At 30.0% G+C, this 26449-nt stretch overlaps 1 protein-coding gene across 1 annotated transcript in view; it reads right to left on the reverse strand.

Moving 5' to 3' along the window:
* Window positions 1-13604: 13604 nt before the first annotated feature.
* The window catches only part of LOC129227319 (uncharacterized), a 15948-nt gene continuing 3103 nt past the window's right edge, over window positions 13605-26449 (reverse strand). The window contains exon 2 of the mRNA XM_054861863.1: window positions 13605-13944. Within this exon, the coding sequence (XP_054717838.1) occupies window positions 13760-13944 (185 nt within the window). The 3' untranslated portion in view covers window positions 13605-13759. The remainder of the gene's footprint in view (window positions 13945-26449) is intronic.

Here is a 26449-nt window from a genome sequence, read left to right on the forward strand (position 1 = left end):
GTTCAGGAAACTTTTTGCGAAGATACTTGATTTTTTGGGGAAATAGGTGAAAACCTCTGAAATCACGAAACGTTCCACGGAAATAACCAGTAACGTTTCGGAACTTTTTTACAGTGTATCCATGTTTAAGGTTTTAGTTTAAAAAAAAAAAAAAAAAGATCATTTATGCAGGAGTAAAAAAAACTGTAATAATAAATTGTGCTTATGCGAATCAGGTAATATGGAAAGTAATTGCTTGAATGAAAATGTTACGCTTATATTCGACGCAAATATGTTTAATTATTTAGTTTCTTGATCTAATGATAAACTTTATCGTAAAGAGCTGTTGACGTAGTAACATAGTAACATTTGTAAAATCGTGAAACGTGTTTTGATTTGGTTATTTCAAAGATATTTTTGAAACATTTTGAAAAAATTTTATCAGCTACATCGATTGGCCAAACATGAAACTTTTTGCAACCTAACTAATCAACAGCGCTTAAGATAAAATTTTTGCTTCAAAGTTCAAAGAATAGCAAGATTCTGATGCATTTTTGGGTATTTGTGGTAAAAAATACCAAAACAAAAATGTTCTAGATTTAAAAAAATGTCTGCAGGTCTGAAACAATTAAAAAAAAGAAATTGAATGGATTTAAAATGATTAAATTGTTTAATTTCACTCAAGATGTTTGTGAAAGCTAAAACGTTTTGATGATCGTGACAAAAATTAGTTGCAAGCGATTTTATTTTTGATTCAAATTGTTATTTAGGTGCGATGTGACAATTCTATCAAACTTTTGAAAGCTTCTCTTAAGCTTTTATAAAGCACTTTTATTGTACTTGGCCTGATTGTCACGGAAAATTCGGAGCCCCACTTTTGCTTGTGTATCTCAGCAACTAGACAACTTGGAGACTTCGGGATTTCACAATTTGCTTAATCTTAAGGTACAACTTAAAGCTTTAAAAAAAAAAAAATATTATTTAGGTTAGGAAGGAAAACAGCAAATTTCATGTAATTTCCACATTAAATGTTTCAGTATAAAACTCATTGTTACAAATTTATTTGCCTTACAACAGCAATATTAATAGCAATCATAATAAAAAAAAAATTAATCAAGGTTTCTCTGAAGCAAGCATGGAATTTATCCACTATCATTGCTTTCATAGGATTTTTATCTTCATCTATGCAAATAATCGAAAGTGGGGCTAAGTAAAGACGCATATTAGGATCTTTATCACGAGTAACTTGTATGTTCTGAAATATGAATTAGTTTCACAAAAATTAAATATTTAAATGGTTTGCATTAAATTAGCACACAAACAAATCCTAGAGGGGAACAAGGATTAATTTTCAGTGTGAAATGCTTAAAGTTTTAGATACGTATATAGTTTTTTTTTCCCTTTTAGTATGAAGCATTATTATGAAAAAAAGAGGTGAAATTTCGTGATAGTAATAATTTTCTATTTCTGAAATACATTCACACTAAAAAGAATAAAATAACAGAATTTCTTTTTAAAATACTACGCACTTTTCAAAATGCACTCAAAAAGACAAAATAACTTTGCTGGGTCAGAAAGGACAATTTAAGTATTCCTGTAGTTTTCAATTGTTCCGAGAAATGACTCCCCAAACAAGGAAAAGTGCCGCTCAAGTTATTTCAAACCAAACTTTCCCAGAAAAATATGCATGTTTCAACATTCAAATTTATGACAGAAAGTTAGATACTGATAAGAAATTCTCTACTTGACTTGAGCCGCACTTTTCCTCGTTTGTGGAGTCCTTTTCTATGAATAATTAAAAACTTCAGAAATACTTAAATAATGTTCTTTCTGACCCAGAAAAGTTATTTTGTCCTTTTGAGTGCATTAGGAAAAGTGCTTAGTATTAAGAAAAAAAATCTGTTATTGTACTTTATATCGTCGTACACTGTAAAAACGATTCAGAAACGTTCCTGGAAAATAATAGGCAGCTGATGTGCCCAATTTCAACCAGCAACATATCTTACAAAAATCAGGAACGTTTTCCGATAAAAGTCAGTAACCTTTCTGAAATATTAAGAAATCTCCCCTATTAAATCCAGTTGTGAACCTTCTAGAAAAATTAAATAGGTTTAAGTTATTAGATTAGAACCTTCCTGATTTACCAAGAAAGCTCCAGAAATATTAGAGCATCCACGGCCAAGTTACGCGAAAATTGCAAAGCAGGAACCAAGAATATTCCTTGCCTGCAATTCCTGGCTCGCAAAGCTGTAGCTATCCAGTGACTTATTTGCTCCCATTGGAAGCTTAGTCAATCCGGACGGGCCATAAACGATCTAAAGACGATACACTTAATAAACACGCTCCGTCAATATTTAAACTGGTAGCGAAAAATATTTTTCACACCAGTGCAAGGTCTGCATTCGTGCATCTTTTAGGAATTCAGGAAACTTTTTTGCGGAGATACTTGATTTTTTGGGGAAATAGGTGAAAACCTCTGAAATCACGAAACGTTCCACAGAAATAACCAGTAACGTTTTGGAATTTTTTTACAGTGTATCAGAGCAAGAGTAAGACATCTAATCCAAGGAATAACAGTAAGATATCCTACTGCTGCTTTGAGGTGAAGATATTACTTTTTGTTTCCCTACTTTGTCTTGGGTGGGTTGGACCAGCTCTTGAAACGATGCCCAAAACAAAAATGACTAATAGTAGTAATGAAGTTTATTGTTAAAAAAGTAAAAGAACTTAAACAGGTACATAGAGTTTTAGATAATGTAACTTTCGAAATTTCACTAACTTTGCAAGCAATCCAGATTTTCTCAATTCAAGTCATCACTTTAAAAGCTTTCCCAAAAGTTTCTTTTTTCATCATATACAGTCGTATATGAGGAAAAAAAAAAAAAACTTTTGGGTATATTCTATGTATCTAAGTATTTTCTATACATCGAAATCCGAGCAAATTTCCATGTTCATTACATAGAAAAATTGTTTCTATTTATCGAAAAAATCTCTATATCTCGAAAATTTTTTCCAGACATTCGTAGATTTTTTTTCCATTTTAGACTGTTTGTCTCATGAAAAATGAAGGTTTGGGGAGATAATTATGTTCACTTACGGTTGCTATGAAACTCATAAGGAAGCTGGGGTTGAGGGGTGTGTAGATAGGTCGTTCTTCCGTTCTGGAGTTTTTAAATTTTCTCAAGATTATTTCAAATCTTAGTTGCAACCAGTAACACTGTCAAATCAGTTTCAAGTTATCCCTTTTGTCTGTTGATTATCTTTCCTAGTCTTTTTAGCTTCAGTGAAAATCATTCAAGTTAAGTAGATTGATTTTTTACTTTTCTCTCGATTACATTGTCAAAACGGAAATCCCCTAACGTTGCGGATCAAGTAGAATTGCCGAAGAATGAAGATACATGAAGGCGCAAAAATTTAATTTCTGTTAATTTTTCAATTATTAACTTCCATTTAATCCGATGCTCGTATAAATTAGAAATTGGGTTTCATGCACGAAATTTAGCTTTTATTTTAAATGTTTTAGAAGATTTTTATGATAAACTAAGATCGTTTCTATATATCAAAATTTCTACATATCGAATTTTTTCCCGGCAATTTGGTACTTCGATATATTGAGGTCCGACTGTAGTTGTTTCTTATTCTGCAACGATGAAAAAGTAAAACAATTTTACAATTGCATTGAAAAAACAAGTAAATAATAAGTAAATAAACGGACACCAGCAAATATTACTGGACAGTCCTTTGAATCACACCTCAAGAGCCAAACGCTCGAATTCATTTTCGGCATTAAATTTTCATCTCCCGATTCATGTACTCTGCTGTTGATATCTATCGCCCTCCATACCTTTCTCCGTAATCGCTGCTTCGATTTCTCCCGAGCGTCTCTCCCATTCATCGAAAGCACACAGAAACCCCCCCCCTCCCCCACGCACACCGGTTCAGGTCGAACGGTTCCGCCTCCTCCCTCGATCCATCACTAGGAACGGAAGCTTGCGTTCGAGAGGCAGGAAGAGCAGACGATCGAGAGCAGACTTCATCACGGCCGCTTACACTACAATTAACGCTACGTGGATCAGGAGTTTCAATAACGCGGGTGGTGGATTTTTTAATTTTTTTTTCTTTTCCTGCATGTCGTAGTTTGCGGTATGTATATAACCCACAGGAACATTGATTTAAAAAAAAAAAACCTCCCCCTTTACATTTAATTACTTTTTTGGTACTTCGTCTCATATTAGTCACTTCATGTCTGAGTAAAAGTGTTAAAAATTATAGTTTTCATCTCAGCTGTCACCCGTTCTCAAATTGTTTTCTGTTGCGTTGTAAAAGAAATTACAGCTTCCTCCGTCAAATAAATTTTATCAAAATCTTTTAATATACTTACTTTGTCCTATTGGTTTGGGGCAAATTTTTTAAACGTTGTCAAAAAGTGAAATTGAATATTAGCAATTACAAAAAAAAAAAAAAAAAAAAAGATTGCAACATCAAGTTAATTATAAATAAACTCTCTCCACTAAAAGTACGATTTCCCGCTCATCAATTTTCTTATATTTCTTGCTCAATATTTAACAAGGCTTTTTCTGTTTACCATATCCATTCTATTTGAATATCATTTGTTTAGCTGGTTGAAAACATTTCCCACGGTTACTTCCTTTTTTTCTATTTATTATAATTTCTTCTTTTTTTTTTTATTCTTCTTCTTACAATACTTTATGAATTTATAATTTTTTTTTTTTTTGAGATTAAAAAAATATATCGTGTCTCAAATAAATAAATTTATATAAACTAGAAAGCCGCCCGTCGATGTATGACGGGTGAAAATTGCTTCTACATTTGAACGAAGCCATTGCCTGTTTGGTGATATTTTGATAGATGAAATTTTAACCCTAACTCCAGTGGATTAACCCTAAACTCCAGTAGATAGCGTTCATTGTTGACCATTCTTTCGTTTCGTCACCCCCCTGAAATGACAGTCTTACCAGTAAAACAGTTAAGTTACCGGACCGAGTTCAGTCTTGTGACAGTAAAGCCTTTCCCTGCATGTTAACAAAACATATTATTAAATCATCCTGTATCATTGTTGAAACACGCGGATTACTCAATCATCAGCTATTATATATAAGATGATAAAACAGAGAATATACACTGTTAAAACTACAGGATGCATTCGGCACCTTTCAGGGGAGAAACGCTTGTTCACCAGCGGCATCCAATACGGAGCCGAAATCGCACCTCTAAATAGGGTGAAAAACAGACACCTTTTAAAAATTAGACAGCCGGAGTGAAAAAAAGGATCCTTCGGAGAGAGAAATGGCACCCTTACTATAGATCCTCCTCCCCCCTCCCCCGTATTGTGTGCGTTTTTGAATACAGTTGTGTACTTTTTTTTTAGTTTTGTTTTGATTTATGATATTCTACGTTTTGGACATTTTTCACATTGAACTCGATATTGGAAATGATTAAAACATGTAATTACAGCATTTGATCATATTTCAGAGTTTTCAACATAGTTAAGAAGTGCTCATAGCGTTAATTCATCTGATCGTGCTATAACTCAGTGTTTCTCAACCTCTTTTGACCCACGGGCGCGGTAAAAGCAAATGAAAAACTTTGCGGACCGGTGAAATCTTTATCGTTTTCTTAAAGAATCATAAAATAAATAATATGAATAATAACTCTGGGGCCGTTAAAAAACACGTGAAAAAATTCAGGGTTCTGATGTTTTTTTTTTTTACAAAAAGTAATGTTAAAAATTAATAAAACAATAAATATCTACCTCTTCACTTGTATCAAAGATCTGTCACAAACACGTTATAATTTAAAAACGAGTAATTATTTAAAACATGTGAGAAATTATACATTTACTAAAACTTGACGTATTCCGAAAATGAAGCATAGCTGTACTTATGGATTATTTAAATGATGAGCCAAAAATATTCAGGGATATTACAATTACGGAAAAACAAAATCGTTTTATAAACGTTAATCAAGAGTAACAAAAGAAAATGCACATAAAGTTTTTCAACAGTTAAATAAAAAACCAAAAGAAAGTTCTAACGCTTTCGAGGACCGCTAACAGGAAATGATTCTAACACTTGAATGAAAAAGCAAAAAAAAGAAAAAAAGAGCTAGACTGAGAGAGATTTTTTTTTTCGCTAGCTTTATGTTATAATCTACGAAGCACAAGAAACACTTTTATTAAGGTTCTTTTGGTGACTAATAAAAGCTGCTTATCGAGTATTCAAGAAAATAATGACAGATATTTTTAGTAGCGTTTTGAATGATGGAAATTTCACGATAGTAACGGTAAACGAGAACTAGAAGACTAACGGTTACTGAAAAGCAATAAATGCACTTTTAAACACTTAACTATGTTTGAAAGCCCTAAAAGCTACAAAGTGATCAAAAACTGTACTTACTTGTAATTTCGGATAATTAATCCTAGAAAAGTTGGGTTTTAATCCAATAGTGTACTTCATTCAATGTGAAAGACACACAAACGCAATCATCATTTGTCCGCCATATTGAGGTGGTTGAATGTATGTCTAAAGCAAAAAGCGCATGCGCAATGAGTCTTTCTGCGATTGCATGATGTTCTGGCTCCTCTGCTCTATTTTCTAGCCTGTGTTGCACCTTCAGGCACTATGCTTTCACCTTAGAGGGAATATTTTCACTCGTCTGGAACCCCTGGTTTTAACAGTGTATATGTGTGTGTGTCTCCTATACAAATCCACAGTTTACGTCGGATCTCCATTAAATTTGGCAGGGAGGTACTTGGGCACCCGAGAAGGAACGGAGGGGGTTTTCAAACGCCAAAAAAGTACCGAACCATTCGAATTTTAATTTTAAAGCCCGAAAATGGCATTAAATGGTTCTTTCTACCCGAAATGATTATCCGATTTCTTTGACTCAGGTTCCATTCGAAAGCCCGCGAAAAACACCCATGGAGTTCATTCACTTCCTTCGAATTAAAAAAAAGGCTGTAAAATCACCGGGAAAAAATTATTAAGCCTTATGGAACAGAAATTTTATACCGGTAAAATTAACGTTTGCGCGATCTCATTTTAAATTAGCGTGAATGAAGTTTTAGAAGGTTGCCACTTTTTTCCCCCTCAACTGCGAGGAAATAAAATTTTTTTTTTGCTTTGAGGTAAAAATATATCTCCTTTTGCGTTTTAATTTGTTTCTTTCTTCAAGAATGATTGTTTGGACGGAAAATTTTTAGTTTTTTCCCTCTCTAATTGAAGCCTGATTGTTGAACATGCGTCACTTGACATAACTTTTATTTTCGAGGTAGACCGTGCAAAGTCGGGAAACGCAGCTAGTAAATAGATAAATGTAAAAGAAAGAAAGAGAAGCCTAATGAAAATCATTGCTACCCAAGAATTAATTTTAGTATAAAGAAAGTAGCATAGTACTCTAATAGTATAAAGAATGTATGAAGTTTCTATTATTAAGTCCCACAATGTGAAATTTTTTTTAAAATATGTTGCTTTTCTAATCTTTAAAGTTTGTATAGGTTCCAATACTTTTAATGCAGTTCGAACATATTTTTTACTGACAACTTTGCTGAGGATATAAACACCAAGGCGTGATAATTGTACCTTCAGTCATTTATGTTTTTCGAACTAAATTATGGAATGATAAAATGTTGCAAACATTTTCAAGTTGTTGCTTTTTAGAATTGCTAGAGATGCACCGAACACCATATTTTGCCGAATTAAGAATAACGAATATTTATTTAAAAGGTTTTAACTATAAAATTTTAATTTTACGCAAATTTAAAATAAAAAAGGCAATTCGCCATAACTCGAAGTCCGATAACACAAATATTACTCTAACTCAAAGTTTTTATTAGGTCCCGATCCCTTTGTCTTTAATTCTATGCTAATTGTTCTCAATATCTCGAAGTTAACTTCCCTTAACTTTAAGTTTTTTTAAAGATGACTCGAAATTTATTCCGGAAGAATGAGGGAAAAGGAAAGAAAGAAAGAAACAAGTGAGTATGAGAGAAAAATTCATTCACCTTCAATTGCAATTCTTGCACATTAGTCCTCTAAAGCAAGGAGTGCACCTGTTGAGCCAATGTGCGATAAAGGTGTTACACGTACGGAAATGAGTATAGCTTGTTTTCTTCTGTTGTACTGTACTGTTTACACTTAGACATGTTGATGGACTACGAATCTGCTTTTAAGCTGTCAACTTGTCAACTCAACTGATTGTATCTTTATTTAAAGGCTGACCTAAGTTAAGATGCGTTCCCCTTCATTCTTGAGTTCGATCATTTGCTGATGAGTTCCCGAGAAAGAGATAGAAATATTTGTCTTTACTAATAAAGATGTCTAAGCGAAAGCTAAACCCTTTTAGATTTAGAAAGTAATGTAACTCTTTTTTATGACATTAAAAGGAATCCAACAATCAAAAAGAAAAATTTTTCAAAAGCTGTACGAAACCATGAATCCGAATTTAAACGAATGAAGATGTGCACCTTTCCTGAAGTAGAATCAGTTCTATTCAATTGGTTCCAGCAGCATCGAAATCAAGACCATGCCATTGCTATAAGTGGGTCTTTGCTGCGTGAGAAAGCAACGAATTTTGCTATATTACTGAACATAGGAAATTTTCACACAAGTGCTGGATGGCGGGAGAAGTTCAAGACCAGGCACAACTTGTCTTCAGAACTCTTCACGGAGAAACTACATAATGTGCGAAAAAACCTTCAAGTTCTGTAATTTTGTCTGTTATATATTCATATGATTTTTAATATTAAGATGTCGAAAACCGAAAATAGCGGTAAAAAAACTTCCGATAAGTCGAAGTTTTTTGTCAGTTCTTTGAGATTCGAGTTATCGCGATTTGATCATTAATCTATTTTGTGAAATGTGAATGCATTCATCTGAATTATTGATTCAAAATAACTCATCCAAAAACAACGTCAAATTAATATTGTTCATGGCTAAAAATTTATGTTGATATGCAATTCTGCATAAATGGATAAACCTTTCTTTCCTGATATATGATTTAATAACTGATAACCATGATAGTATGTTATATCGTAAATAGAGAATATTGCATTTACCTTACTCACAAATACAAACCCAATTTTCTTAAAATATCTGTCAGAATTACAATTTTTTCAAGTAATTTTCTGTTCTGTTTATCTCTTTTGGTAACTTGTATCATCATTAAAATTGAGGAAGGAAATTCAAACATTGCCAGATTTTTGTTCTTTTTTGTCTATAAGTGCAAAGGATTTTTAAACTTTGATTGCACGATTAATTTTAATTAAGCTGTTTTTAAACAATATTTAATATTTCTTATGGTGTTACACTTTAGAAGCTAAAGTACTGCAAAATTTAATATCCAAGTGTCTTCCTTTTATTAACTTTGCATAATTACATAAAAAATTAGCAGTTAAAGTTAAGTAGAATAGCAATAGATTGAATTTATATATTTATTTCTACTTTACATTATGATTTTTTTTCCGGTTACTGATTACTGTGTAATATTTAAATGAGTTGTTTTAGTAAGGTTAATGTAATGTATCATAAGAATTCGAAAAACAACAAAGTTTAAATTGAGTGTTTACTCTTGCATTAAGCTTAAACTGAATGAGATAAAATTAATAAAAAGCAATTAATTAAAAAAGCAATTAATAGAAAGCAATTTGAATTAATTTTGTACTGTAGACTTGTAATGTAACTTTCATTCAATGGAAAAATAATGTTTGTTTGCCGATTATCGAACATTTAAATTTGCTTACTATTCGATTGTTGAATGTTGAAGTTTTTGGCCGAACCGAATATTCGGTTTGTCTGCCGAATATGTAGTATGCAGAATACCAACCGAATATTCGGTGTGTCTCTTGAAATTACCGTACGACAGCCTTGTGGTGGAAGGAAACTGAAATTCGAAAAAATTTTCATACGCTGTTGTATAATAACAGTTAAGTAAAATATAAAGATAGGAAAAATAGATTTAGTAGCCCTTAGAATTTTTAATTTGATTTAATATCATTTATCCAGCTTTATTTATTTGTTTTTTCAACATTTTTTAAATAAATTATAAATTATAAGAAAAATAAAGCATTACGATTCCAAAGTTCATCGTCACCTTTAAATTACTGTTGCAAAACTGTAATCATGAAACATTTTAGTAAAACCTTTTTTTAAATATTTATTTAGTTTATTTTTTAATAGTGCATTGTCAAAACATAAGGAAACAAACTTTATTTTTCAAAAAGTATTCTTTTCCTTCCTTTCTTTATTTTTATTATTATTTTATTTATTTATTTATTTATTTTATTTATTTATTTATTTATTTATTTATTTATTTATTTTGCAAGTGATGACGCACGAGCATTCGCTGTTTTGAATTTCTTAATTTATGGAATGAAAAATAAACGTTTAATTTCTATAAAAAAATGCTTTGCAAAAAATTAATTCTAAAGCGCATAGGATTTCTTCAAGAAAGAAAAACAAAGTAGCTTTAATCTTCGAAACAAGAACTGCATGTAAAACGTGTACCTACGTAAATGACTTTCCCAATGCATACACCATATGGCATCGGTTTTGAGGTCAATGCTGGTAATTTAATTTCGCAAGGTTCAGTGATTTCTACGGTTGGTATCTCTTTGTCCGTATCAATCATCCTTGCTAGCATAACCCTTTTCACTGATCTGGCTATTCATTCATATGCATATATTTAATGATTTAATTAAAATCCAGCGCTCGATTTATAGTTCTCTCTGCGAAAACCATTGATTGCTGATTTTAATTTTTTCGTACGTAACTGATATACTGATATTCGTCAGCAGTTTTCATTAATATTTTCCTTAGTGTCAATGTTTGGCATTCATTATACTCCTATTTCTGTTAGAGTAATGAACACTAACAACATTCCGACAATGAAAATTGAACAAGTAGCTCACGAAATATATTGAAAATACATTGCAGAGAGGACCGGAAAATGTGCAATTTTAAAACCTTCATTTAGTAATCAATATTGCTTTTATTTGTTATAAGTTATTGAAATGACTATTTTTTTTTATAAATAAACTCACTATTTTGCCGTTATGTAACGAAACAATTACGCCCGAATGAAGAAAAGAAAAAGAAAAGATTTCGTTGTGAAAAATTTAAATAAAAATTATCATTGGAGTGCTGAGGGTCGAACTTGTTCGTTAAAATTAGAAATTTATTCATTATCAAATCTTTTTCAGCAATTGATTATTTTCTGAAAATCAGTAATCGTATTGACTGATTAGGTTATTTTATTTAGTCATTAACGCATACATGTAAACGTATATATATATATATAATTGAATTTCATAAATTCATTTTGCAATCGCTGAAATGCTTTAGATTTTACATACTATTATGCATTGCAATTACGATAATAAGCATATTAACATGGACAATGTGTTGGCTATATGCAACAATTTCTTCGTTTAAATATCGATTCAGTCGACATAAGTTTGGTCTGGAAAAATCTTACTCAACTTCTGTCCCGACACAAAATGTTCTGTTATCACTCTTGTATTAAACTGTTTAGCTAACCGTACCGTCAGTTAGTCAATTTTCGATAATGAATAAATTAAAACGCTCTACGGGAAAAAAATGTAATAAAATTGCGAACAAACAAAAGTTATCTTCATACAAAAATTATATTATTACCTAAATGAAGTTTTAATCAATTGATTCGATAGCGTTCTTGAAGAATATAAGAATCAATAACAATTAAACTAGGCACATTTTTTTTAAAAACATTCAAAAATTGGTAACACATGCTCAAATACTACATAAATGCTAAAAAAAATAATGGAAAATAAAATGAACAATATTTAAAAATACAATAATATGAAAAAAAAAAAATGATACTTAAAGTTCTGACTCCAATGATGTAACGGGATGGGAGATTTTTTTAAACACACTACACCATCGTGATGGTGACTTCGGAAAAAGTAAAAAATATTTGAAAATGAGGAAAAAATTACAAAGAAGCAGAGAATATTAATAAATAAAATTAAGCATATTACATTAAAGATGAAAAGCAGATTTTAAAATTAGAATAACTCCGGTTTAACTCATTAAATGCAAAATAAAAATAAATCAATGTGGGAACCGTTGGTTGAACATTTAACATGCGACGATTCTTTGTCAAAAAAATCCTGTTTTTTGAATGAATGGCAGTCTTTAGTTCTTTTCTAAAACTTCTCCTTTCAACTTTGTGTCGAACAACGCTTGATTTCCTAATGTATTGTAGTCTAATCGGTGAATAAACACACCACGATGAATTCACATTTCGTAATTAAAAAAACAAAAAACAAAAATAGTATTTTTTAAAAAGTATTTTTTAGGTGAATTGTCAGCAGAAACTTCGTTTAATGCATTTCCAAAAAAGAAATTATTAAAAGAAGAAAGGCTGATGCAAAACCATAAAATTTCTACTTTTTTTTTTTTTTTTAACATTTACGCATATCAATAAAAAACACTCTTAATGCCATGCACCAAGTGCTACAAAGTTTAAAATTGTTATAAATTTCTGAAATTTTGTTCAAGTGTTCGTTTTTCGATCAGACTATCCCATGCTAGTTGCTTATTGCGACACAATTTATTACCGTTCTTCTCTGTTAATTTGAAGTCAATTGTAAACGAGTGAAATAATAGTTAACTATTAAAATCATTAATTACAATATTAGGAGCGGCTGGCAGTGCAATATCGTAGTTTTCAACAATACCACGCCCATTTTTAGCAATCGTAGCCCAAACGAAATCGTATAAGGTATTTAAAAAAATACATGCGTACCAAAAAAAAAAATGTTATAATTCTTTACAATTATGTAAATGTCTGAAAAAATGTCCCAGTTGATTATGCTTTTCCTTTGTGCAAATTTTAACGGAACTACCGAAATAATTACTACTGGACAATTCCGTGGGTTAAGATTGTTTCTGAACGAAACACTATAAAGATATTTATTGATATAAGCTTCTAGTATAAAACTGTATTATGAGTACAACAAAATAGACTAACCTTCTTTCCTTTTAGTTAAAATTTGTTTTAGAAACAAAAAATTGATTACTACATGTCAAATGTTCCCCAAAAAATGCAGAAAAGTCATAGGCATCTGTTACGGCTTATTTTCAATACGAAAAATTATAAATTAAAATTTAGTTTGCTACACTTTAAAAATATATATTTCAAGCTTTTAAATGCTATAAAATACTTATAGTTTTGTTGATATTGAAATTTTGATGCTCAGGTTGACATTTTCGTGGAATTGCCCTTTTTTGTTATACTTACACGAAAAGTTTTTCTCAAAATTCAGTAAAGTTGAGAAAAATATTTTTGAAAAAATAAGTTTAAAAATATTGAGGCAATTGATGGCTGGAATAAATTATTCATGGTCCAAATAAATTTGTAATTACACTTAAAATTAACTTTCCCGAATAACGAAAAATGAGAAAAATAAAAGCATTGTGGGCACATAAACGTACGAAAATGTGATTCACCTCACCATCTGTGATGAAAATATCATTTTGTAATCTTTCTGGTACTTTTATTTGTTGATATTCTACCAAATTATGCTTTTTAATACTACTTTGTACGTCAATAGATTGATTTTGGTACTGTCTCATCTGAAGCAGTGACACAGATCAAATAAATAAATTAATTAAAAAATCTCGTAGCAATATCGCTCGGTCTCACGTAAGTTACATCTCTTCTAGTAGTCTATTAGTTCGTGATGTTACTAAGAAAAAAACTCGAAAAAGTTCTGGTCATTTCATGCATTTGTGGATAAAGTTAGAACGTTTGGCTCAAGTTTTGAAATTTCTCTCAGAATACAGGCTACGCTTATGGTTTTCCATTCTGGATGATAAACAGGTGTGTCTCTACTATCATTAATTTTCTGCAGAAAAAGGAAAGGATATTGAACATGAGCGCACTTTAAGATGTTCTTACAGCGCGCTTCCTTAGTAGGGGAATAATGAGAGTTCTGCAACAGGAGGCGGTGGCGGTAGTATGCATCTGCAATCCGCCTCCCCCTCCCACTCTTCCTCCCACCGCCTCCTCCACTTCCTCCCCACCCCCTCCCGACCTTGGGGTTGACCCTCCCCACGACGGGGGCCGCCGCGAGAACCCGTAGAAGGTGACGAGGGTTTTTCCCGCGTTTTAGATATTTTTCCCGCGTTTTCGGACTTAGAATATTTTGAACTTGTTGTCATGGTATCCACAAAGTTTTTACTTTTTGGATGGCAACACTTGTTTGAGTTTCGGTTTTGGAATGGCAACACTTGTTGTCATGACAACCAGAGTTTTTAGTTTTCGGTTGGCAACACCTGTTGCTATGCTTTAACTTATGCGGTGTTTAACGTTCATGGCGCCATCTATTGAGAGGTTTATTTTTATTTTTTTTATTTCTACGAATTTAATTATTTTTATTTTTAGAGTGTTGAAGTTGGGAATCGAACACCCAAACTTTGAGTTAGCAAAAACGTATGCTAACCACTATGCTATATTTTTCATTACTCTTTCAGTCTTAATGTGAATCTGTACCATGACAACGAATATTACAATTAAATTAATTTTAAAACCATCAGTTAATTTACTCTTTAGTACTAATCATGGCATATCATTAACTGAATTTCAGCTCATAATTGAAACTATCATCATTATTATTATTATTTTTCATAATAACAAAGTTTTCACTTAAGTAAAGATTTATTTAAATACAACCCATTCGAGATTTTAGATTTATTTCAATGCTTTGTGGACTTGAAATATATTTTAAACTTTGATTTTCTTTTTCATGCATTTCAAACTTTATCCTTTTTCTAACTTGTTAAATTTTCTTAACTAATTTCTTTTTTCTTTGTCAAATTTACAAATAATTTTTCTAACTTGTAAAAATTTCGAAGAAATAATTTTCTTAACTAATTTTTTTTTTTGACTTTCATACAACAAAATATTTTTTCTTATTTGTTAAATTTTCTAAGAAATAATTAACTTAAATATTCTTTCATACATTTTGAACTTTAACGTTTTTTCCTGTCATTTAGCACTTTGATTTTTTTCACTATTTTAGCGTTTTTCAATTATTTTCAGTCTTTAACTATTTTCTTAGCTTTTTAGTCTTTAACTAATTTCAAGCATTTCAGACTTAGATTATTTTTTCGTGATTTCGATTTTTTTAGTATATTTTAGAGTTTGATCATTTTCTCGCTTGTTTTTACTTTATCGTTTTTTTTTTCCCGATATTTTTAAACTTAGAAATTTTTCACAAGTAGTGACTGGAATCGAACCTTCAAATTTTTCGAAACATTATCATGTCTACAATTTTTGCAATCATGTCAAACTTGCAATCAATTTACTCTTAGTAGTAATTAACACTTATCATTAACAAATTTTTACGGATTTTAAAAAATCAACTTAATTAATTTTTTCCAGTAAGCAAATTTCGCACTCTAGTTACATTTCATCACTGCATATACGTTTCAAGAGTTTCATTGAATTTATCACATTCCATTTAATTAACTCTAATAATTACTTTTTCATTAATACTTAACTTAACCATTTTATCATACATTTATTCCAGTTACAAAATTATGCTTAAAAGTTATTTATTTTTCTTAGCACAAGAGATTTTAACATGTTCCTACTAAAATGCTTATCACTCTAGTTTGAGTTTACTAAAATAGCAACTCATTTACGATTTAGATTCATTTAATCGTCTTTGATTCTTTTTCATTATTATTATTTTACATTATCACATACGTTATTATTTTTATACATTTATCCATTTAATTTTCCAAAATCTACAATCAATTTACTCTTCATATTAATTAACACTTATCACTATCAAATATTTTCATGAATTTTAAAAATTATCTTCTTAAATAATTTTTTACTGTAACCAAATTTCCCACTCAAGTTATATTTTATCACTACATATGCTTTTCATGAGTTTCATTTAATTTATCGCATTTCATTTAATTAACTCTAATAATTATTTTTTATCATCGATATTTAAGTTAATCATATTTTCCTTTATTTATTTTTCATGCAAACACTCCTGATGGAATAAAACAAAATTTTCAACTTTCATGAATTAAATCCCCTCTGACTATTTTATTTTACTTTACCATACTTTACTATTTTACTTACTGCGTTTTACTATTTATCATTCATTACAGCTTTTCCAAAATATTACTTTACAACCAACTAATTTCATTAACAGAATTTTCATTACAATTTATAAATTTCACTTTTATTTAATTATTTTTACCTACGCTAAAATAAAACACATCACATAAAAAAGTTAAACATCAATGAAGAACCCGAGAAATGTTAAAATTATAAGTCAAGTATCAAAACTTCATGTCAGCAAATTTTAAAAATAGACTTACCGAAAAATAACTTCTACTGAAATTCATTTCAAAACTTGGAATCAATTTACTCTTAGCATTAATAAACACTTATCATTAAGAAATTTTCATGGATTTTAAAAATCAACTTATTTAATTTTTTCCAGTAAGCAAATTTCGCACTCAAGTTACATTTCATCACTTTATATGCTTTTCAAGAGTTTCATTTAATTTATCACATTTTATTTAATCAACTCTATTAATTATTTTTGATTAGTATTTAACTTAGTCATTTTATTGCATAGTGTTTTACTTTATTATTATTATTTTTTTTTCATACAAGCACTCTTGTTAGAATAAAACAAAATTTTCAACCTTCATGAATTAGAATCACTTTGGCTATTTCATTTTCCCAATAATATTTTACTTTAACAACTAATTTCTTTAACAAAATCGATATCATTTATTTTAGTCTTTATCCTTTTCGAACGATACATTCAAATGGACAGCTATACGTTAAATTAAGAAACTTAATCTAAATTTTGACAAATTAAGTTATAGCTAAATACTGACTAAAATTAAGTACAAAAGACTAACCGTTTTGGGGTGAAATCCCTCAAGTACCAGCTATCGCGAAGTTATTTAAAAACAGTGAATGAAATTGTAATAAGTGGATTGTTAATTATAACTCAATCTCACAAAATTACAATTACACGCATGTTTTATTTGAAATCACTGCATACGGCTGGCTGCCCATCGTCGATTTGCAGAACGCATGCCGTGATATCGCAAATCAACTCGGCTGTTGAAAAAAAACTCCAATAATCCCAAAGAACTTCCCATCGCCCACACTCACCGAGGCGAATTGAGAAAATGACTTTATCAATATTGCTATCTACCCCTTTACCGATAACAGATAACAAACCCCACGTGCTAGTATTATTCACCACCTGGCCTACGTCTTTCAAGTGATGTCACTGTTTCTGACCAATTAAAATTAGTTCACGTTTCTCAAATATCAAGCACATAGATCGACAATAGCCTGATGTCAGGTTTTCCAAAACAAAATTTTAGATTTTAATTCGTAGTTTCGAATTAATTTCTTTTTCATTTCAAACTTATAAAAAAAAAAATTTCCAGCTTGTAAGAATATTTCTTTCAAAAACAGATTTTTGATTCAAAACAGTATTTTTTCAAACTTGTAATATTTTTCTACTTAGAAAATGAAATCAAAAATTTTTGTTTTCTTTAATCATATAAAATGTTTTTAAGAAATAATTTCTCAAACTTGTAATATTTTTCCACTAATTAAAAAAAAATCAATTTTTTTTTTCAATCATATAAAAATAAATTTTTAATCTTACAACAGTAAATTTTTCCGCAAAAATATTTTTTCAAATCAAAATAATAATAATAATAATATTTTTGTAACATATTGTTTTTTTTTTCCTTTCAATCTTTTTTTTTTTTTTTCAAAAATTTTCAAACTTACAAAATAAAATTTTTTCAACTGAATCTTCAAACGAAATGATTTAATTAAATTTAAAACTCAATATCACTTTACTCTTAGTATTAATAACCAATAGCACTTAACCATTTACTCTTTGCACTCTAAGTATTAATTAACACACACGCATTACAAATAATAATAATAATGTTTAAGATACTTACAAATCATCCACTCAAGCTTTCAAATATCCATCTAGCATGTTATTGTTCATTCGTGTGAGGGAACTTGTAATAAAACTTTACTTATCAACCGAAATTATAAGCGAAAATATCGCATTTTTTTAGCACTTAATATAATCCTACAATTAACAAATTGGTTTTAACTTTGAATTTAAGAAAAATAAAAACTATTACACACTTAGTAACATATCTATCGATGTATATTATTTCATGACAAATCACAAATAGGTGAGGATCTTTTATCGATCATGTGACCAACTAAGTTAAGAAAGAGCGTTCTTATCTCATATGAGAATTTATAAGTCTTTAATATTTCTCTTTAATGTAAGTGTATTGATACGTACGAGTTTGTGTATGTGAATATAACTGTGTATTGTTTTCAAACCATTGTCATGTTTAAGCTTTACGGTTCTAATTTTGACTTTCCACTTAGCATTATTTGAAGTCCTTCGCATGCATTAAACTATAGAAATATTACAAAAATTATATTTTCATTCAGTCTTAATTACAAAACCATACAATAAGATGAAGACAACACCGATAGTATAAAGATTACTTACAATAAAGTGCATATAAAAAATATATGTAAGAGTGATTTCAAAGTATAATCCATCAACCATATTCAACAACTCAATCAAAACACAAGTCTCTTTTAAAATGATAAACACAATTTATTCACACACACAGTAAAAGACAATTAAAAAAACTTTCATCCTTAAGTAAAACTCTTCAAAACTTTCAAGCGTATTTTTAACATCGATTGCATCAAATAAATCAGACACATGACATTTTAAACATGGACTATCAACATTCAAAGTAACGAAGTCACGAGTCAAGTTTTCCCAATTAACATTAAAAAGAACCCGTTCGAAAAAAGTGTCGAACTTTCGACCCCTTGTTAATGATTCACATTCATGCACTCTCATGTAAAAAATGAATCCATTTTTACAATCCACACATTCTTTTTTAGAAAGGTAGTTTATGTTGCATATGAGCTCATCAAATAGTCACTTACGTAGAGAATCAGCCAGTTTACGAACTTCTTGTGATGTATATGTGCTGATTTTATCACATCGACAATCACAGGGATATTTTTTCTCAATTTCCGAAAGGATGTACTCTTTTAGAGTATAAGTCATAAGTTTGTCTTTGACACTACGTGAGATACAAGGGGACGCGTAGCACAATTTGTCAATCTGGCTTTCCAAAAGTAGAACTCTATCAGGCATCAACTGGAACACTTCTCGTTTCAGTTTGAACAATCTTTGCACACTAACACAGATGTTACCATTCGCACTCGACTCTCCTTTTTTATAACAAAAACGAAATCACGGTCTTCGATTAATTTTTGATTTATATTTTTACGTAGGCTTGAAATAACTGATCTCCACACATCTGGTTCTAAGGAAATACCATCCATAGTTGGTCGAAAAATACCATCTTTCCCACACGTATATCTTCTAATATGCACGCGTGTACGTTTCCGAAAAGCATTCACCTAAAGTGAAAATACAATTACCCAAGTGTATCATATCATCAGGCTGTGGAGAAGCCTCAATGTTCATTTTCATGTTCGTTGCATCCCACCTGTTCATCTTCAGGCTTCAAAGTTTCAGAATGATTTTCACCAGCGTTAGTCATTCTTAACTCTCATAGGATTAGGAGTCACAATACTAAAACAACTTCCTGTGAACTTAAAAAATAAATCAAACTAGGTTTTAACACTAGCTGGTGAAGAAAAATCCTAAGTACATAGAATAAAATTTCACGATCTCTTTCAAAGCTCAGAATCACCCTGAAAATGATTCTCCAAACATCCACTATAAACCAATGAATATTCACTTTAACCAATGAGAAGTGTACATAAATCTCTTGCTACTGACGTCATAGAATATCACATGAACTTTTGAGCAGAATTGTGTTGTTTTACACAGTATTCAGATTTTTAGAAAATGCCAACACTTTGACTTCCAAATTCATCCTGACCTACTACGAGTAATTTTAAGATGGTAGCAGGTTTTCACATCACATCGAATGCCGATGACGGTTTCGCATGACATGATCAATCACGTGTAATTGATCATGTCAATTTGCATGAGATGCGAAACCGTCATCGACATTCGGTGTGATGTGAAAACCTGCTACCATCTTAAAATTACTCGTAGTAGGTCAGGATGAATTTGGAAGTCAAAGTGTTGGCATTTTCTAAAAATCTGAATACTGTGTAAAACAACACAATTCTGCTCAAAAGTTCATGTGATATTCTATGACGTCAGTAGCAAGAGATTTATGTACACTTCTCATTGGTTAAAGTGAATATTCATTGGTTTATAGTGGATGTTTGGAGAATCATTTTCAGGGTGATTCTGAGCTTTGAAAGAGATCGTGAAATTTTATTCTATGTACTTAGGATTTTTCTTCACCAGCTAGTGTTAAAACCTAGTTTGATTTATTTTTTAAGTTCACAGGAAGTTGTTTTAGTATTGTGACTCCTAATCCTATGAGAGTTAAGAATGACTAACGCTGGTGAAAATCATTCTGAAACTTTGAAGCCTGAAGATGAACAGGTGGGATGCAACGAACATGAAAATGAACATTGAGGCTTCTCCACAGCCTGATGATATGATACACTTGGGTAATTGTATTTTCACTTTAGGTGAATGCTTTTCGGAAACGTACACGCGTGCATATTAGAAGATATACGTGTGGGAAAGATGGTATTTTTCGACCAACTATGGATGGTATTTCCTTAGAACCAGATGTGTGGAGATCAGTTATTTCAAGCCTACGTAAAAATATAAATCAAAAATTAATCGAAGACCGTGATTTCGTTTTTGTTATAAAAAAGGAGAGTCGAGTGCGAATGGTAACATCTGTGTTAGTGTGCAAAGATTGTTCAAACTGAAACGAGAAGTGTTCCAGTTGATGCCTGATAGAGTTCTACTTTTGGAAAGCCAGATTGACAAATTGTGCTACGCGTCCCCTTGTATCTCACGTAGTGTCAAAGACAAACTTATGACTTATACTCTAAAAGAGTACATCCTTTCGGAAATTGAGAAAAAATATCCCTGTGATTGTCGATGTGATAAAATCAGCACATATACATCACAAGAAGTTCGTAAACTGGCTGATTCTCTACGTAAGTGACTATTTGATGAGCTCATATGCAACATAAACTACCTTTCTAAAAAAGAATGTGTGGATTGTAAAAATGGATTCATTTTTTACATGAGAGTGCATGAATGTGAATCATTAACAAGGGGTCGAAAGTTCGACACTTTTTTCGAACGGGTTCTTTTTAATGTTAATTGGGAAAACTTGACTCGTGACTTCGTTACTTTGAATGTTGATAGTCCATGTTTAAAATGTCATGTGTCTGATTTATTTGATGCAATCGATGTTAAAAATACGCTTGAAAGTTTTGAAGAGTTTTACTTAAGGATGAAAGTTTTTTTAATTGTCTTTTACTGTGTGTGTGAATAAATTGTGTTTATCATTTTAAAAGAGACTTGTGTTTTGATTGAGTTGTTGAATATGGTTGATGGATTATACTTTGAAATCACTCTTACATATATTTTTTATATGCACTTTATTGTAAGTAATCTTTATACTATCGGTGTTGTCTTCATCTTATTGTATGGTTTTGTAATTAAGACTGAATGAAAATATAATTTTTGTAATATTTCTATAGTTTAATGCATGCGAAGGACTTCAAATAATGCTAAGTGGAAAGTCAAAATTAGAACCGTAAAGCTTAAACATGACAATGGTTTGAAAACAATACACAGTTATATTCACATACACAAACTCGTACGTATCAATACACTTACATTAAAGAGAAATATTAAAGACTTATAAATTCTCATATGAGATAAGAACGCTCTTTCTTAACTTAGTTGGTCACATGATCGATAAAAGATCCTCACCTATTTGTGATTTGTCATGAAATAATATACATCGATAGATATGTTACTAAGTGTGTAATAGTTTTTATTTTTCTTAAATTCAAAGTTAAAACCAATTTGTTAATTGTAGGATTATATTAAGTGCTAAAAAAATGCGATATTTTCGCTTATAATTTCGGTTGATAAGTAAAGTTTTATTACAAGTTCCCTCACACGAATGAACAATAACATGCTAGATGGATATTTGAAAGCTTGAGTGGATGATTTGTAAGTATCTTAAACATTATTATTATTATTTGTAATGCGTGTGTGTTAATTAATACTTAGAGTGCAAAGAGTAAATGGTTAAGTGCTATTGGTTATTAATACTAAGAGTAAAGTGATATTGAGTTTTAAATTTAATTAAATCATTTCGTTTGAAGATTCAGTTGAAAAAATTTTATTTTGTAAGTTTGAAAATTTTTGAAAAAAAAAAAAAAAGATTGAAAGGAAAAAAAAACAATATGTTACAAAAATATTATTATTATTATTATTTTGATTTGAAAAAAATATTTTTGCGGAAAAATTTATTGTTGTAAGAATAAAAATTTATTTTTATATGATTGAAAAAAAAAAATTGATTTTTTTTTTTTTAATTAGTGGAAAAATATTACAAGTTTGAGAAATTATTTCTTAAAAAACATTTTATATGATTAAAGAAAACAAAAATTTTTGATTTCATTTTCTAAGTAGAAAAATATTACAAGTTTGAAAAAATACTGTTTTGAATCAAAAATCTGTTTTTGAAAGAAATAATCTTACAAGCTGGAAATTTTTTTTTATAAGTTTGAAATGAAAAAGAAATTAATTCGAAACTACGAATTAAAATCTAAAATTTTGTTTGGAAAACCAGACATCAGGCTATTGCCGATCTATGTGCTTGATATTTGAGAAACGTGAACTAATTTTAATTGGTCAGAAACAGTGACATCACTTGAAAGACGTAGGCCAGGTGGTGAATAATACTCGCACGTGGGGTTTGTTATCTGTTATCGGTAAAGGGGTAGATAGCAATATTGATAAAGTCATTTTCTCAATTCGTCTCGGTGAGTGTGGACGATCCGAAGTGCTGTAGCATTACGGTAGTTTTTTTCAACAGCCGAGTTGATTTGCGATATCACGGCATGCGTTCTGCAAATCGACGATGGGCAGCCAGCCGTATGCAGTGATTTCAAATAAAACATGCGTGTAATTGTAATTTTGTGAGATTGAGTTATAATTAACAATCCACTTATTACAATTTCATTCACTGTTTTTAAATAACTTCGCGATAGCTGGTACTTGAGGGATTTCACCCCAAAAAGGTTAGTCTTTTGTACTTAATTTTAGTCAGTATTTAGCTATAACTTAATTTGTCAAAATTTAGATTAAGTTTCTTAATTTAACGTATAGCTGTCCATTTGAATGTATCGTTCGAAAAGGATAAAGACTAAAATAAATGATATCGATTTTGTTAAAGAAATTAGTTGTTAAAGTAAAATATTATTGGGAAAATGAAATAGCCAAAGTGATTCTAATTCATGAAGGTTGAAAATTTTGTTTTATTCTAACAAGAGTGCTTGTATGAAAAAAAAATAATAATAATAAAGTAAAACACTATGCAATAAAATGACTAAGTTAAATACTAATCAAAAATAATTAATAGAGTTGATTAAATAAAATGTGATAAATTAAATGAAACTCTTGAAAAGCATATAAAGTGATGAAATGTAACTTGAGTGCGAAATTTTCTTACTGGAAAAAATTAAATAAGTTGATTTTTAAAATCCATGAAAATTTCTTAATGATAAGTGTTTATTAATGCTAAGAGTAAATTGATTCCAAGTTTTGAAATGAATTTCAGTAGAAGTTATTTTTCGGTAAGTCTATTTTTAAAATTTGCTGACATGAAGTTTTGATACTTGACTTATAATTTTAACATTTCTCGGGTTCTTCATTGATGTTTAACTTTTTTATGTGATGTGTTTTATTTTAGCGTAGGTAAAAATAATTAAATAAAAGTGAAATTTATAAATTGTAATGAAAATTCTGTTAATGAAATTAGTTGGTTGTAAAGTAATATTTTGGAAAAGCTGTAATGAATGATAAATAGTAAAACGCAGTAAGTAAAATAGTAAAGTATGGTAAAGTAAAATAAAATAGTCAGAGGGGATTTAATTCATGAAAGTTTAAAAATTTGTTTTATTCCATCAAGAGTGTTTGCATGAAAAATAAATAAAGGAAAATATGATTAACTTAAATATCGATGATAAAAAATAATTATTAGAGTTAATTAAATGAAATGCGATAAATTAAATGAAACTCATGAAAAGCATATGTAGTGATGAAATATAACTTGAGTGGGAAATTTGGTTACAGTAAAAAATTATTTAAGAAGATAATTTTTAAAATTCATGAAAAATATTTGATAGTGATAAGTGTTAATTAATACGAAGAGTAAATTGATTGTAGATTTTGGAAAATTAAATGGATAAATGTATAAAAATAATAACGTATGTGATAATGTAAAATATTAACAATGAAAAAAGAATCAAAGACGATTAAATGAATCTAAATCGTAAATGAGTTGCTATTTTAGTAAACTCAAACTAGAGTGAAAAGCATTTTAGTAGGAACATGTTAAAATCTCTTGTGCTAAGAAAAATAAATAACTTTTAAGCATAATTTTGTAACTGGAATAAATGTATGATAAAATGATTAAGTTAAGTATTAATGAAAAAGTAATTATTAGAGTTAATTAAATGGAATGTGATAAATTCAATGAAACTCTTGAAACATATATGCAGTGTTGGAATGTAACTTGAGTGCGCAATTTGCTTACTGGAAAAAATTAATTAAGTTGATTTTTTTTAAATCTGAGAAAATTTGTTAATGATAAGTGTTAATTACTACTACGAGTAAATTGATTGCAAGTTTGACATGATTGCAAAAATTGAAGACATGATAACGTTTTGAAAAATTTGAAGGTTCGATTCCTGTCACTACTTGTGAAAAATTTCTAAGTTTAAAAATATCGGGAAAAAAAAAAAAAAAAAAAACGATAAAGTAAAAACAAGCGAGAAAATGATCAAACTCTAAAATATACTAAAAAAAAAATCGAAATCACGAAAAAATAATCTAAGTCTGAAATGCTTGAAATTAGTTAAAGACTAAAAAGTTAAGAAAATAGTTAAAGACTGAAAATAATTGAAAAACGCTAAAATAGTGAAAAAAAAAAAATCAAAGTGCTAAATGACAGGAAAAAACGTTAAAGTTCAAAATGTATGAAAGAATATTTAAGTTAATTATTTCTTAGAAAATTTAACAAATAAGAAAAAATATTTTGTTGTATGAAAGTCAAAAAAAAAAAAAAAATTAGTTAAGAAAATTATTTCTTCGAAATTTTTACAAGTTAGAAAAAATATTTGTAAATTTGACAAAGAAAAAAGAAAATTTAACAAGTTAGAAAAAATAAAAAGGATAAAGTTTGAAATGCATGAAAAAGAAAATCAAAGTTTAAAATATATTTCAAGTCCACAAAGCATTGAAATAAATCTAAAATCTCGAATGGGTTGTATTTAAATAAATCTTTACTTAAGTGAAAACTTTGTTATTATGAAAAATAATAATAATAATGATGATAGTTTCAATTATGAGCTGAAATTCAGTTAATGATATGCCATGATTAGTACTAAAGAGTAAATTAACTGATGGTTTTAAAATTAATTTAATTGTAATATTCGTTGTCATGGTACAGATTCACATTAAGACTGAAAGAGTAATGAAAAATATAGCATAGTGGTTAGCATACGTTTTTGCTAACTCAAAGTTTGGGTGTTCGATTCCCAACTTCAACACTCTGTAAAAATAAAAATAATTAAATTCGTAGAAATAAAAAAAAAATAAAAATAAACCTCTCAATAGATGGCGCCATGAACGTTAAACACCGCATAAGTTAAAGCATAGCAACAGGTGTTGCCAACCGAAAACTAAAAACTCTGGTTGTCATGACAACAAGTGTTGCCATTCCAAAACCGAAACTCAAACAAGTGTTGCCATCCAAAAAGTAAAAACTTTGTGGATACCATGACAACAAGTTCAAAATATTCTAAGTCCGAAAACGCGGGAAAAATATCTAAAACGCGGGAAAAACCCTCGTCACCTTCTACGGGTTCTCGCGGCGGCCCCGGTCGTGGGGAGGGTCAACCCCAAGGTCGGGAGGGGGTGGGGAGGAAGTGGAGGAGGCGGTGGGAGGAAGAGTGGGAGGGGGAGGCGGTGTTAACACCGCAACACCGCCTCCTGTTGCAGAACTCTCATTATTTCCCTACTCTCATTCGATTGGAAAATGTAAGTTATTACCAGCATAACCTGTGCTTTCAGAAGAAAAATTTTAGAGTCTCCAATTATAAAAGTAATATACTATTAACGGGGAGGATAGGGTAGTCTAATGCCCACTAGCGTAGCCAGAAATACCTTCTGAAGGGGTTTTTTTAGATC

This window comes from Uloborus diversus, chromosome 8 (genome assembly GCF_026930045.1).
Source record: "Uloborus diversus isolate 005 chromosome 8, Udiv.v.3.1, whole genome shotgun sequence".
NCBI lineage: Eukaryota > Metazoa > Arthropoda > Arachnida > Araneae > Uloboridae > Uloborus > Uloborus diversus.